This window comes from Anopheles funestus, chromosome 3RL (genome assembly GCF_943734845.2).
Source record: "Anopheles funestus chromosome 3RL, idAnoFuneDA-416_04, whole genome shotgun sequence".
Taxonomy (NCBI): Eukaryota; Metazoa; Arthropoda; class Insecta; order Diptera; family Culicidae; genus Anopheles; species Anopheles funestus.
In genome coordinates this window covers 26,857,196-26,873,137 of record NC_064599.1, presented here as the reverse complement: position 1 = coordinate 26,873,137, position 15,942 = coordinate 26,857,196, and the positions used below count along the sequence as shown (strand labels likewise).

The following is a 15,942-nucleotide window of genomic DNA, read 5'->3' as shown; positions in this document are numbered from 1 at the left end:
TGGGCACCTGTATAAACCCCTTTCTCTCTGTACGCTGGTTTTTTTAACAACAACAACAACAAGCTCCACAAACAACGCCATAATCTCCCTCCCCCCGGCAAAGATCATTCGATCGTGTCTGGCCTCGATCGTTTAGCTCCGTGTTTGGATGTTTTCCGCTTTTTCCTTTACACATTCCTCTTTCACTGAGCAGAGTCGTTGTGGCCGTCGCTGTTTGTTCTTCTTTGCCACTTTAGCAAACCTTTCCTCAAAAGCCGGTTTCTTTGTTATTACTTCCTTCGGTTTTGTTTGTGTCGGCTGGTCCCGGACGGGTTTTTTTTTGTACTGCGTCTCCCACTACGACGTGGTGGTCCAGGCGCCCTTTTTCTGCACTGAATTCCATTGGCAGAGAGTTTCGCCATCGTTCGCTGTGTATACGTGTTGAGTTTTGCAGGCATCGTTTCTCTCGAAACACAAGGGCAGGCAAAATCCTTCGGTTTATTTAAGGCACACATACGCACACGCACACACGTATGCTCCAGACGGGGTGCGTTGGGCATGTTGAAATTCCCGCGCAAAGTTTGTTTACAGCTTTGTAAACCGTGCGGGGAGTCGCACATTTTCTCAAAAAAAAAAAACCTTGGTGGCTGGGTAATGTGGGTTTCGTCACATCATCATGGTTTCGTTTATTGTTTATGATGAACAGTTTGGTTTCATAAATGCGTATCCGATTGCAAGTACCAGATACCTTCATGTCCTTGCTGATGCTCCAACGCCATTCTAGTAGCTATTACCTCTATTGATTATCGCACTATCAGGCCACATTGGAGACCTACCGAAAACAATTTCGTAAACACTAATGCAAGTTAATAACAACAACACATCTTAGACCGAAAGATGCGTAGATACTCTGGAATTTTGGAACAGGAATGGAAAATTTTGGGCGATTTGCGATTAGGCAAACAAGTACATGAGTATTATAGTGTCTTTTGTAAAATTTTGTATAGTACTTTTTACTGATGAAGATACTAGAACTACTTGACTATACACTAATCATGTGGTAAATGATAGTGATCCAAGTTGACCTGATTTAAGCGCTTGATATGACATCATAGTTAGCGCAATTCTAGTGTGCCGTATAACTTAATCAAGCTTAAGCTCGTGATCATAACAGAAAGTGTTAGAGTGATCATAACAGAAAGAAAGAAAGAAAGAAAGAAAGCTTTCAAGACTTTTGAACGCCACTAGGAGACTACCTCGTCAGTATAATACGTGGTAAACTGTTGATCATTGCCGCAAACGGAATAGAACTAACTAAGCAGCAATTTTTTATTGTTTTACAAGTTAATCTAAATGAAATTATTCAAAAGTATCAGCTCTTAACTATTCTGTACAACAGCAGTATCGCTTCAGGATAGCCTGATATCATACATCAACAATATACGATCATGATCTTGGTATATGGGTAGACATTTTTACACTAAATATTGACTTAGAGTGAAGTGAATCAAAAATTTTATCGACATCCTTAAGAATTCTCTAGTGTTCACTGGTAATTGATCATTGATGAAGTACAGCTCCGTGATCTGGTCTCTTTCCATCATCCATATTGATCATACCGAGTGGTATGCACTAAGTACTGAGATGAGATGTAGACGTTGTCTAAAGATCAATCAAAACAATCTTCTTCGGACGAAAGAGATCCTGAACCTGAATATGCCAGTTCTTGTCCAGTACCTAAGAAAAGAAGTCATGGAATGGTATCCAATAACCCAGAAGAGCCAGAGTTAAGTCAGAGAATGTAATCATATACTCCAGATATGATACTAGGTTAAGAACTCAATGTTTTATTTCATCTCATCTATTATTGTGATAGATCTGTCCATACAATGTTGCTCGTCAACGGTGTAGTAACTCTTTCGAAGCGATCTCAAAAAGGACACACTATAAAAATATAACATCCATCAATTCTTGAGCTTATCCACCTGTATATTTCTGGAACTTCATTTCTCGAATAAAAATTGTAGTGTTTCACACGAGTTCGTTAGACACACATTATTACAACAAGATTGGTGGGTGTGACCTATGGGAGGCAGTGGTTGAATAACTTAAAAAATGGAGTCATCGGACAGATTAGACAAAGTGTAATAACCGCAGTCAAGGTTAGTGTTGTAAGCGGAAGCAAAATTCTCAGCCCCCACCGCTCCCGACCGGGACCTAAGAATTCAACCATTTTTTTTTGTTTGTTGTTAAGATGGAGTCATTGATTCATAGTTCTCATGCCCGATTCTTTTCGGGTGGGGAGTAGGATTAGGTTCGTTCGCTACGAGACGCTGGTGGCAGATGTGATTGACGCAAGCAGAATTATCGCTTGCCCATTTACATAGACATTTTGCGTACGAATAATCACGCGGTCTCTTTCAACGGCAGTACCCACCAGGGGTAATCATTCCATTCATAAGCATTAGGAGCATTAAGACGGCAACCTAACACTGCAACTGATCTGATAAATGATCGTCACATTGTGTACACGCACTATCAGCACTTCAAAATGTGTTTTGGAATTTATTTTCTTATTCTTATTTTGACACGTGTAGCGTAATGGTTGTAAAATTTTGCATTCCTCTACACTTTGCCTTTTGTTGTGACTGAGTGCCGTACACAAAAACAAACACCGGCTACGAAAGGGGTGGTGTATGTGTGCGTGTGTGTGTGTGTGTGTACCAAAAACACGCGCCACGCTTTTATTACGCGTCGGTTTTTGTGTACGAGTAGAACAACTTATTCCAACAAGAACAAGTACGAACCCGGTATGCGAAGATCCTCACCAGGGGGATTCAGCGATCAAGAAGCCATTGTACCTTAGAACAGATTAACCTTGAGAAAGCCGGTATGTTGCTGAATCATACGGAGAGGTACGCGGGCGCGCGCACGCTCGCCCCCACACATACAAACACACGAAAACCCCCGCCGCATCTCTCACACTGGCACACATAAATTGGAAGTTTATGTTTTGAAACAAAACAAAACAAGTAAGGGAACCACCAGACTGTGGGAAACGAACCGGCGTAGCGTTTATAATGTTTTGTGATGCGACAGGTGTTTCAAATGGACTTCCCTTCGCAAAAGCGGGTTTGAGCGAGACAAAAGCGATGGAACTGGTCAATGTATAGAAAGGAAGGAAAAATGGTGATCAGAGCGATTGCTGGAGAAACAGATGACGTTCCAGGATTCTTCCAACCGGACCACAAACAGCTTCATGTTTGCATTCGAGCTTTTTGCTGTGTGTGAGAAAATGCGTAACTGCGTCATCTTCGTTAACTAAACGAACTATTTAAATTAATATAATTTTTCATTAAACGAGTATGGTAATAGAAATTAGAAAACTAACACCATAACCTAACGTTTGCAACCCATTTCTTTTAATGCACGATCACGATTCACTAGTCGTGACTTGATTTCATTACCATTTTTGCCTTTGCCCAAGCGCGATCACTTCATCAAAGCCCCAAAAGTACGCAAACCGAAAAACCGACGACATTATGCCGTTGACGCGTAGAAGGCGCGTTTAAAATTTCCCCCCACCAGGGGAACAGGAACGTTAAGGCCCGCACGTGGAGGTTCAACGAACGGATCGCCAAACGGTTAAGGCGGGATGTGATGAATAAAGAATCGCAAACACATGCGCCCCCCCCCCCCCCCCCCCCCGGGGTGGGGAACGTCAACACACGAGGTAGGAAATGACAACAAAATCGGTTGGTTTGTGATCACCGGGTGTGCCGGCGTGGCGTAAAATGCGCAGCATTAAAATCTTCCAAACATCCCGAACACGTCGCAACGTGTATTGAGGTTGATGGTGGGTTGTACATTCGTTTTGCCGACAACTAGGTTAAAAAAGATGCTTTACCTTAGCTAAAATATTATATCAAAATAACATAACATGAGCGTGTTATAAAATAGAACAAGTTGTATTTTTTATAGCAGTTAAGATTGTTCTTTCTCTGTACCTTATTTAGTTCAATATCTCCACAAAAAAGTACCCAAAAAAAATGCCACCACACGATCAGGGTTTTGCCAAAAAATGAAAGCTTCATTTTTGTATGTTTGGCCGCTTCAAAATTTGCCCAGTGAATTTGCGCGGACGTGGCAAGGCGTACCATTCCACCCGGCACCCGGCAAAAAAAAACAAGCAAAACCAGCAAAAATACACCAAGAACGTTGACTTTCGCGAAGTATGTTTTGGACACGGGTTTTTACCGCGCCCGATTCGACATACGGTCAATGTTTGCGTGCCGTGCCTGCCGGACTCATCGGTTTTGGGGAAACCATTACATTAAGCCCCAAAATGCCTAACGAAAAAGGCGCTCTCGGATGTTTTCTTTGGCGAATTCCAACCGAAACTTCACAGATTACCGAGCGAAGGTTTATTTTAGCCTGGGAGATGAACGGACGTTTTACGTTTCACTTGTCTATTGACATTGGCTATCATTCAACGTATAGTGTAACGTATGGTGCCTGTTTGTGTTTAGATTAGCACGCTCCACGGCAAGCGGTTGTAGATTGTAAAGATACTAATTTTATTATCACTTAAGGTACAATGTAGTATATGCTTTAATCTTTTAATTATCCCTGTACGCTAGTTTAGCAAAGTTGCACAATGTGCAGCGTTGATTCATTCAGATAAGAAAAGATGCGCAAAAGGATGTTTGAGTGGTTTGATTGAACGTTTCGTTTATTAATTAGAAATCACTTTTCAATTTGACATATACATTTGAAATAACTGCACGACATCATATTGGAATTTTAACAAGCAACGGTTAATCTGTCAAATAGTGTAGTTGGAAAAGAGCGCTCGAGCATCTCACACCGGTGTGGGTTCAAATCTCGATGGTTTTGAAGTGGGAGTTATCTTATGGCGAATTTCATCCGTAGTAATATTTATCTCGTTATTTGCTATTTTACATTATGGTGTTTCCATTCTAATATTTACATCGTCTACTTTGGAAACTTTTTCCTTGAAACTCCCCCTTTTTCCTGAGTTTTTTTTTTCCTGAAATTTGAAGTTCCCTGGAAGATAAAGCTTCCAAGCGCTTCACCGTTAGATGCTCTTCGTTTTTTCGATTAACCAGTGATATTGAAATATGAAATGAGGTATGTATAAAGCAGCAAAGAATGAAATTCTCGACAGTAGTAGTAAATGTTTTTTATGTTAATTTTTTTTTTCAATTTCCAATCCAAAACATCAATTGGCTACCGTCAAAAGATGATTAAAGACTGGTTAACTGACGGAACTTCCATATTAGACCAAATCTTTTCCCCTTGTTTCAGGATAGGCTCTGGCTATAGAAAAAAGTTTCACGTAGAAATTCACGTAGGAAGGGTTAATTTTTTTGGGGTATTTTTTCGTTATGAGAAGAAAAAACTTTAAAGAGAGTAGAGATGAGAATAATTAACAATATAACTTCCAGATTAGTCATTTTGATCTGGTACACTTCATTTTGCATGAAATTAATTTTGAGAAGATAAACAATTCTACCGTAATTGATGGATCATCTTTCTTCTATTGTACGAATTCCTAAAAAAATATTCCAAAAATAATCAAACTCTTTGAAAACATTTATAAAATAACCCCTTGGCTAAAAGCCCATGGTGTAGTTCTAATGCTTATGTTATAAATTAATCGTTTTATTTCATTTTCTGTTCAAAATAATTTTTTATTACTAGTACATGAAATTTGAAACACTTTAAATAAACATTTCGCCTTGAACGTTGGTGTTATTTTCCTTTCATTCATACCAATACAATTTGCCCCGAGTTCAATCGACAATCGCCCAATATGTAGCGGTATGAAGTCAGCGATCTCGCATTGCCTTATTCATTCAGTAAAAATTTTGCTCCCACTATAGTACATATTTCACAACACAGTACGGTTGTGCGATTGCGCACCGATCACCATTGTGCACGATTCACTCGCAAACGCAGAACAATCTCTGGTGAGTAAATAAAACTACACTACGTTAAGCATAACTGGGTGTTCTGTTTTTTTTCGTTCACCTTTTTGCTTGAACGTGGGATTTCCCTTGGCAAACGGTCCGGTCGCCCACACACGTACACAATTCTTGGGGGGGGGGGGATTACAGTGCATTCCATTGCATCGAATCACAGTGAGCTGCAGCAAACACAACAGCAGCAGCTGCTGCAGCAAGTCGGCGTCAAGATCTCGCTGAGAAATATTTTTCTCTTCTTCTGCCGTACATTTGTTTTATGCTTTGCTTTTGTATAGCCTTTTCTACTGTTCAACTCACTCTGCTTGCCCCATTCGAGCTTGCCCCGTTTTGGGGATGAATAAGCTTCTTTCTCTGTAAGCAAAAAAAAAACAAACGACCCCCAAGAAGAAAACCCCAGCTTCTATTCCGTGGCAGAAAATGAGTTTCTTTCATTGATATTTGTTTTCTGTTTTTTCTCTGCAGTAAAAGGCCGGGTGGGTTTTTTTTGTTTTGCTCCCTTCTTTTTGCAATACAAAATAAGCGATGTTTTGTTATTGTTTTGCGCAAACACGTTCCAATGGGTCCATCATTCTTTTCCCTATCAGCCTTAAAGCAGTCAGTCGCTGACAGCCGTTTTTTGATCTATTTCCCCGAACACGTGATGGAGTCATGGTTTTGCTACGTAGTGTAGATATGTGCACAGTCAGCAACAGTTAAAGCTTTGTAATGTGTACCTGTGAAAAAGAGGAAATTGGAGCTTGTTAATATGTATTTGTTATAGTAATATTTTTACTTCTTCCTTCCTTCGAGCTTTATTTAAAAAGAAATCATCAAAAATGCAACAATTTATTATTTAAAGTTGCTTCTGCTCGGTTGTACATTAAAGGGACTGGTAGTCAAAAATTGTCCAAGCAGCAAAAACGTAGACATCGGACACGCTTACGGCATCCGTGGAAGACAGACTGCACCATCCATGTGACTCCGGGGCCGGGCATCTCACACGCGGCCCGCCACGGGTTTGTCAATTGTAACGCCAAACCCCACGTTACACACACACACACACAGACACAGACGGAGTGTAACTTTTTGCAACACAATTAAGGGTGGCCACTTCGGGTGCGGTCCATGTAATGCGGGCCATGGACGCAGTTTGCAAAAGTGTGCTGTTGTGCGAGGGTTGAACACTACTGCCATCGGTTTGTTTACTATACTTTTCTACGCTCTCTCTCACTCTCTCTCTTTCTCTGTAGGGTTATAAGGGAACTGATAGGCAAAAGTAGGCTGCCCGCGGAAAAAAGGGTGGATGGGAGTGTTTTGTGGTGGTGGTAGTACAATGCCTGAAGAGCAGGCAAACTGAGACGTGCCGTAGTTGATGGACTCTGTAATCTGTGCCCCTTTTTCTACTGGCGTTTGATTGGCGCCCCTTATCAGCGCGAAGACACACAACCGTGCTGTTGAGCATGAAAATTCGTTTTTCCCACTATATGTAGGTTTGATTAGTGTTTCGAAGTTCAAACTTCCATATTGATGTTTTATAAGCTCGGAATGAGTCCAGATGTTGAGAAACTCAATTAGGTCTTGTACCAGTATGAATCATTTTGTTGGGCAAATAAAATACTACAAATGGTACGAGAGTGGTGAGTTTCTCATGTCCTTTCCCTTTGCCACAACATTCACGCACAGGTGTGACACAGTAGAAAGTCCCTAAACTTTGCTGGAAATTCCCACATTTGGTGAAGCAACCGGGTACACCCGGGATTATGTACCTTATTGGCTAAATATAGCGTTTGTTTACTTCACCTTCCACAACACATGTGTGCGGGAATCAATCGTTAGTGGCAAGGTTGTATCGTAGAACCTTTCTGCCAGCAAGAATGATTCAGCTTCAGTGCAGCAGTGTTTATACAATATTTAATATTACCTTTTTCCCATGATTGGACGACGATGTGGTTTGGTTTGTACTATGGTAGTGGTTAATGGATCTTACGAAAAGAGTCATTCATATGAATCCTCAATGAAGAATCATTCAAATTCTGAGACGCCTCCCAATAGATTGATGAAACCTCAATAATTCTTCTGCACCTCAAATTCTTCCGCAGATGAGATAACCTAGGTGGATGACCCTGTCTGAAGATGGTAGAGGTGTAAACCTTAGCATATTTGGATAGACTTGATTATCAAACAAGACCTAAAATGGTACACCAAGAGCTCTTCTTGGTTCCACAACAGAATAATCCATCCGATTCTGAGGACTGATTCAGAGACTGATGATTTTTACTTTTTCTAAGAACTTCTTCCTTTGTAGTACTTCAACCTCAAGAGGACTTGAGGTCTGACATTTCTGTATTTCCTCAGCAGGATAGCCAATAAGGCGTACAGGGGTACGATTCAGAAGGGAATTGATATCCTTCCCCGTATCGAATCTGTGAGGTTTCATAAAACTTTGAGAATTCAGGAGTTTTTAGATTAGAATTAGAGTCATTCATTCGGCTTCATGAATCGGAAACAGATTCACCCAACACTAGACTAGACGGAACCAGATTTAAAATGTTTCATTAGTACAGTTAGTGGAAAAATACCTTTTGGCATCAATTATCACGCACTTGTTGACTTACAAACCATGCTCAAAACTTTGTCCAAGATTTGTCCATATTTCCAACAGAATCTTCCCCTTCTTTCCATGTACCTTCCCAGCTACCTTACGTGAGGCAAATATTTATTTCCTCCAGCTTACGAACGACGCCAATGACTGTTCGCGTTGTTTTTGTTTGTGATGTGATGCTGAAAAATAAGTAAAACTGATTATATAATACTGCTTTCCGCGTATAAAATGCACCAGTGTTGTTGTTGTTTATCCTACCCACGGTTCGTAGAAATTGTTGTGCTCAATTTGTGTGAAAGATAAAAACATCAGCCACATTCGCTGTATTAGGAGAACTCTCGATCGATCGTACACAAAGATTTATACGCCCGCGTACACACACACTTTCAAACTGATAACGTTCGTCTCTGTCATTGCGTGTGCCTTGTGTGTGCCTTGTGTGTGTGTTTTATGTCTGTACAAGGACAACACGCACTAGCTAAAAGCACTTTGTTTACCACTTTGTGACGCATTTTGACTTTTTTTTCTCATCCATTTGGTTGTTGTTTGTGAATTAAATTCCTTTTTGTTATTATTTTTACGATACCGGGATTAATGATAAGAGGAAGATGGTGGATTATTAGGAATTGTAGTTTTGTCATTTGATGGTTCTATACGCGCTTTTCAGATATTGTATCGTGACTTACAAATTATCGTATTTGAATCAAAGTGTTACCAAGCGAACACCGGAGAACATACTGAACAGCTCCATTTTTCCACTCAACAGACATAAAATGATTTTTTTCAGTTAATTTTTACACCTAAATACGTCGCCTAATGAGGTTGTTTAATGAATAAATTTCATTTATTTTTTTCTTTTTCAGACATTTGTACCATCAACGGTTTGTGCAACGACGATTCATGTAAGTAGTAGAAGCTTTTTAGTTAAACATTATCAAACATTTTTAAAATACTGTCTATTATACATTAGTAAATGTTTTAAAACATTGTTTTGTTTTATAAAAATTTATTATTAAATTTATATGAAATTTATCAAAAAATTCAAAACAAACTCCTTTCACCGCAATTCTTGCTAATTTGCAATGTCAATAGACAATCAATCAATTTGTCTTTTACATGCTCTGTTCCAAAGACACCACTTTGTGTTGAATTGTTTCCAAAAGCCTCGATAACTTTTATGACCATTTTAAAAACATTCGTCCTGCGTTTATTATTTGGCGAAAAAGTTATTCTATTAAAAAAAAATGTTTTACCATATTCTGAGCACTTTCTCCTTTGCTCGGGAGAACGTTCGCAAAAGGAAAGTAACCCAAACCCTCCCCAACATTGCCATCGGCTGGTAAACCGTTTGCTCTGTCCCGGGGAAGGACACAAACAAATGTCCCCGTCCTGCTTTCCCATAACCTACAACAAGCGGCGAGCGAATGTAGCGAAGATAGTTATAGCCACTCTGGAAGGACGGTTTGCAAGGCACAAGGCACGGCCCAAGGAGTTGACGAAGATGGGTGTTCGGTCGTACCCGTTGGCTATGTGTACATTATGTACACAAAACATGGGGTGGTTTCCAGTAACCTTGAACGAATCCTTGTGTGCTGCGGGACCGTTGTGTGAGTTCGCTGTTTTCTTCCATCAAAACATTTGCGCTATTTTTATTCCCTGCGTGTTCAGCAAAGCGCTCTTTTCGGTCCCATAACGTCTTTGGAAGGCAGCGAACTCTCTGTTTTTCGCTGTAGACGCCAACGTACTAAAACCGTCGCCAATGGAATATCCTTTTAACATTTTTTGGGTGCTAACGAAAAAAAAAGGATATTCCAAATCAGAGCTCGTAAAATGTTTCAAGCCACCAGGTTTTACTTTCGTTGCTGTTGCTGGCTCAAGTTTTTGCGGTTCGATCCTTAAGTTAGAGGTTGTAGATGAAGAAAATATGAAAACACTATATTTAATATTATTTAGGTTATAATGTCGTTAAATGTAAATATATTTTATTCAATTTTTTCACACAAAACTGTTCGACAAACGACAGGAATGTTTTTCTCATGCTCTTTGAAGGTAGTTGTATGTGAAACGTTTTCGTTCTTGGTCGGTATAGACGCATCCTTTTTTTTGTTTATTTTGTTTATAATTTATGCTCCGTTGTTCCATCGCCTTTCACTATTTCAACCAAAGGTCAAAGCGCTTGGCAAAACAAAGCAAAAAAAAAAACACACATTTTGCCTTATGGCAGACGCGCGCGCTTTCAGAAAAGAAAGAGCCATTCGTACGAAACTAGTTACACGTCCCAGCTGCCATTATGGTTCGAGCCCTCGATAATGTGTGCGTAATCCAAAACAACAACAAAAAATACGCGCAAGAATTGGTAATAAGCGCAAATTTTTCGTCATTTGTTTTGGCTCTTGAGAAGAGCTAACTCGTTAAGTTTGCTTTCTTATGGGCAATTGTTTGCATTTTAATAAAGAAACTTTACAGTCCGATACCTCACCGGCAGAAAAGGTTGATGATTTTATTTTGCAATCTGTTTTGTTACCCTTTTTTCCCCTCGCCGATTTCGATGGCCATTGTACTCTATATGATTCACTTCCGTTTCGTTATACCGCAATACGGTGACGATGTTGATGATGATGTGTGTTGTGTATTGTGGAAGTGGCCAAAGCTGTATCACAACTTTTGCCCAAACGAGTGATGAATAATTCCTTTCGATGAATCTGTTACGAATGTGCCACGGAAAGAGGACGTGGGCGAAAAACAGGCAAAGACAATATAGACACACACACGCACAAATACGCGCGCGAACTCACCGGAATCGGGGAATCTTTTTCTTTTTTGCTGTTTTGTTCAATTAATCTCACCCCCCCCTGACCGGTGTCTTGCAAACCACCTCACGTCGGAAGATGGGGTGGTGCGTGCGGTTCGTCCGATAACACCAATCCCGCTCCAGCAAAAATACAGCACCCCACCCAGGTGGTGCAGCGAGAGCGACGGTGCGAAGGTGGATGGGGAGGGTGGTGTTTTGATCGCGACAAAACAAAAACAATCACCGCACCAGCGTCTGGGTGCGTTTGTTGGAGGGCGCCATTTTGTGCACCAATACCATGAAATCGAGGTCATGTTTACGTTGGGTTCGAACGATCCGTTCACCACCGGTTTAATGGACGCGGGGTGGTAGCAGCGTAACGGAGACAGATAAGTGAGCGCGAGCGAGATGCAGCGCCTTACGTTTCCTGTTGTGTGATCAAAATAGTTCAGAGAAAGGAGCGTATATACGAGCGATAGCAAACGGGTGTGTACGCGCGGCGAGCGACACGCGCACAGCCACCTTTACAGTGTGTGCAATGTTTATTGTAATCTATTCATTTGATAGTGAACAATCCACAGCAATACCACTGTTGTACACTGCGTCGGTAGACTGTACAGTTGGTTTGCAAACCACTGTGCGGAATGTGCCCATGTAGTGGTAAAATCGTTGCTACGGGAGTTTATTTACATTATTCAGTATTGGGAACGAGCGAGATAGGAAGATCTCACTCTCAAGAAAGCAGAAAGAAAGAGAAAGAGCAACTTACGTAGAGCGGAAAAAAAACAACAACGGAAACAGAATGGAATGTCGGGTTGGGTTGGAGTAAAGTTGTGTACGTTTTTTTTTCCTTCTTCTCCTTTTGCGGGGGAAGCACAGCAAAGAGGCATCGTGAGGAGGTGTTTGCTCTCATTTTTGTCGATGAATGGTCAGAAAACACTGCCGCTCACACATACACTAAAAAGGGCCCCCGAAAGGGCGTATGAAATGTTGCATTATTTGCTTGATGAGCGTTTGTGTATTTTGTAATGTAATATATTTCTCTACACTGTTTGCTCGATAGAAGAAGAAGAGTTTGGTCTCTAATTAGTGTAGTGTATCGTTTTCTTTGCTATATCCGCAAAATATGCGGCCGTGTGTGGGATTGATTACAAAAAAAAACGGTGCGATACGCAAACACAAACGCGCAGTCGCAGAATTTACACCAACACAGTAGTAGAATGAGCCGAGTGAGTTCGTTTTACTCGAATGTTCGAAACGAACCGTCGGATGTTTACGTTTCGTGTGTTGGTTTCGCTTATTATTGCTGAAGCGGCATGAATGGGGACATATACTTTAAAAACTTTTAAATAAAGTTAAAGAATTTCTTAGAAAGCAAAACACCTCCTACAGCGTTTATCAAAACGGAAGAATACTCGATTGTGATCGATTGTGAATCGATACCCTTTTTTTTTCTTTGGCACGGTAAGGTGTTTTTTTTACCCCCGATGCGATATTGTGTTGTGTAACGTCGCGCGACGTTCCCATCTCTAGCACACACACAGAGAGAGAGCAATCCCCGTACACGGAACAACTTTTGCCGTTGGCCTGTGTGCGTGTGATCTCGGCTGGGTCGACGCGCTCGCTGCGAGGTAAACACACGAAAGCAAGCCGCCCATCGGTTGCTGCGCTCATTCGATCTAGCACGTCCGAGTCGATAGCATCTGAACCGGGTCGCTATTCGCTCCTGTACATAAGAAAAAGTATCTCCCCCAGCAACGCGGGTGTGAAAGAGATAGAAACAGCAGCAGCAGCAGCTTGTTCGACTTTGCTGTTATAGCGCGTGAACGAGAAAGTGTGTTTGACAAAGGGTTTTTTTTGTGCAAGGCAGTGAGAAAACACGAAGTAACCCCTGTACACAGTGCTATAACAATATCAGCGGCAATAGAAGCAAAAAAACAAAAAAAGGGTTCACATTCCCAATTTAAGACCGTGTTTATCTTTGTTGTTGTTTTTTCCGCTGCTACAATCGATTTCGTGCCGCTGTACACGTACAACAGTGGATGTGTGCGTGCGTGTGTGTGTGTAAGTGGCCGTTTTATTTTTCCACTTGCGTAGCTGCGCCTTCCTAACGGCGAGATTTCTGTGCGGTGACGTCGGAGGTCAAGCGTTGTGCTCCGCTTTTAAGAAGTTAATGCCCAGTGTGCGTGGCAGTGTGCGTTGACGGGATTAATGTGTAAGCCCACCCCTGCCGTTCAGTAAAGCGGTGAAGAAAACAAACAAGGCTACACAACTTGCCCACAACTTGCTTTCGATAATATACCTATTTAAGGTCTGTACCGTATCGTGTACGAAAACACGAGGACGTGATTCACCTGCAGAGAGCGGAAAGTGATAAAACAGAGTGGGGAAAAAAAACGGTAACGGAAAAAGTGTGTTTCCCGTATTGCATTGCTTTCCCAACAGTGCAACACAAAGTGCAGATAAAACCAGTGAAACTACGACGGGGAGACTACATTACTACTACCACCTTCCCGCTTCACATACAGACATATCTTCAACAAGCGTTACGGAAAGCAGATACAAACTGCGCCTTTTTTTGTTGCTGTTGTTACCCCCATTTTAAAAGTCTGTGCGCGTGTGGTGTACGCTGATACGCATAAAGAAACGCAAAGGAGAGTGTCCGTGTGAAAAGAAAACAAAACATCAGTTAGGCAAACAGTTGGCAAACGCTGTCAGTTTGTACGGAAACGGAACCGCGAAGTACGCACTCCGGTGCAGCTGTGGAGAAATTTTGCTCTCTCGCTCACACACAAAAACAGCGCGCAAATACAACAAAAAAGCAAGGAAAAACCATCCATAGGAAATTGAAAAGCGCATTTGTGCTTTCTCCCTTGTTTGTTGTTGTTATTACTGGTGCGTTAGTACTCCAATTCCAGTCTCAGTACGGCAAACGTATGTGTGTGTGTGCGAGTTTGTGTGAATAGAAGAAAAATAGCGACAAGAAACCGTTGTTACTGATTACATTTTTGCAGAGCAAAAAAAAAAAAGAAATAGTTCCACCTTACGGTGCTTAGCATAGCTAAAGGCCGCGTAAAAAAGAAAATCCCTACAAACGCATAGCGTGTAATAACGGGGGAAGCACAGAAGCTCAATTAGAACGGAGTGTGGGAGAAAGAGAAGGAAAATAATTCAATTGCATTTACGTGTTACGCAAAACAAACGGAAAAAAGAAACACCGGCAGAAGTAGTCGAAAAAAGTGAAACAAAGTAGAATATCGTGCTTCTAACCGTCGGACAGCAAAAACCGTTGGGACCCGTATACGGTCGAAAAAGAAATATAATCCAACGTAGTAGGCTGGGTGACATTTTGTCGAATTAAAGGCGCGAGAGAGAGAGGCTTCTTTGATTAAGAAACTAGTCGCAACCGTTGTGCGTGAGTGTGCGAGTGTGTGGTGAAAAGTTGAAAGTTGGTTAAAAATTGCATCAGCTAGAAGAAGGTGTAACGGACACGCAAGTTTATAAAAATCCGCACCGAACAAGAAGATTCTGCTGACGCTGACGTTTATTTTTTTTAAAGTTGTCTAAACAACTGACGTTCCCGTGTGAGTTTGTGTGCGTGCGAATCTTTGATTGAGCGTGATTCCACCATTACTGTTTGCTGCAACCATCGCTCAAACGGTAGAACGGCAGGGCGACTGTGATCTCAGTCGCGTCCGGTGCAACAGTGTCGGTGATAAAACACTGTCACGCAGCAGTGATATTGTCAGCAGCAGCAGCAGCAGCATCAACACCATCATGCCGAGCAAGCAGACGAATGATGTGCTGGCGGTCGAGGAGCTGGTACACGAAATCCGGGAAAACCTACGGCTGAAAGCGAAACCTGCCCATCAGGCGACGCGAAGTTCGCGGCCGTCGCCGTACCACATACCGTGCCGGTCCTGGTCGGAACCGGTCTGTGGCAGCGGTGCGGAAAAGGCGAAGGCGGCCAACAAGGCCAAGACGAAAGGCGAAGAAACGATAGACGATCCGTACGAGTTTCTGCAGACCCTGCTGAAAAACAACAATCTCGTGAAGGAAGCCGTCCGCCGGTTGCAGCACGGTCTGTCACCGAAGCAGCGATACTTCTACGAGAGCGATGAGGAATCGTCCCGGTCACCGATCGTCGTCATGTGTCAGCTAGAATCCTAAGTAGTAGCAGCTATGCAAAAAAAAATCAATACTAAGAGGCATCCGCCGGGAAACGGGGAGAAGGGGGGTTGAAAAGGAAGGGCTCGCGAGGAATGGACCGGGCCGGAAATATTAAACATAACTCTAAAATAATAAATGGTAGGACTAGTGGCGCGCGCAATAGCAACTAAATTTGTTATACACGGTAACAAACACAACATAAACACACAGGACATTAAAAAAAAGGGTTTTCTACTCTTTTCAAAGTTCCCCGCGAAAGGTGGTTGAAGAGAGGAGCAGGAGGATGCAGAGGGAATGGGGCAACGAATCGTTTTTGGCCAGCAGGATGGGGCACACTTTGAATTTTGGTATTTCGTTTGTGAGATGCATTTTTTTTAGTTTGCGACCAATTCACTGCTAAAGCGGTGTGCGGG

At 41.9% G+C, this 15,942-nt stretch overlaps 1 protein-coding gene and 1 long non-coding RNA gene across 2 annotated transcripts; one reads left to right on the top strand and one right to left on the bottom strand.

Annotated features, from left to right (window-relative positions):
- Positions 1–6,034: 6,034 nt before the first annotated feature.
- LOC125770544 (uncharacterized) lies at positions 6,035–7,703 on the bottom strand. The gene is made up of 2 exons (XR_007419214.1): positions 6,910–7,703; positions 6,035–6,700 (listed from the first exon to the last, which is right to left on the bottom strand). It is a non-coding gene; the product is annotated as an uncharacterized LOC125770544 (long non-coding RNA).
- A 7,433-nt stretch (positions 7,704–15,136) lies between these two features.
- On the top strand, positions 15,137–15,529 carry LOC125766924 (uncharacterized). The gene has a single exon (XM_049433021.1). The coding sequence runs from the start codon at positions 15,137–15,139 to the stop codon at positions 15,527–15,529; it is 393 nt and encodes a 130-aa protein (XP_049288978.1).
- Positions 15,530–15,942: the final 413 nt, after the last annotated feature.

Coding starts and splice junctions, on each gene's coding strand:
- LOC125766924 (XM_049433021.1), top strand. CDS start 15,137: ATGCCGAGCAAGCAGACGAATGATGTGCTGGCGGTCGAGGAGCTGGTA.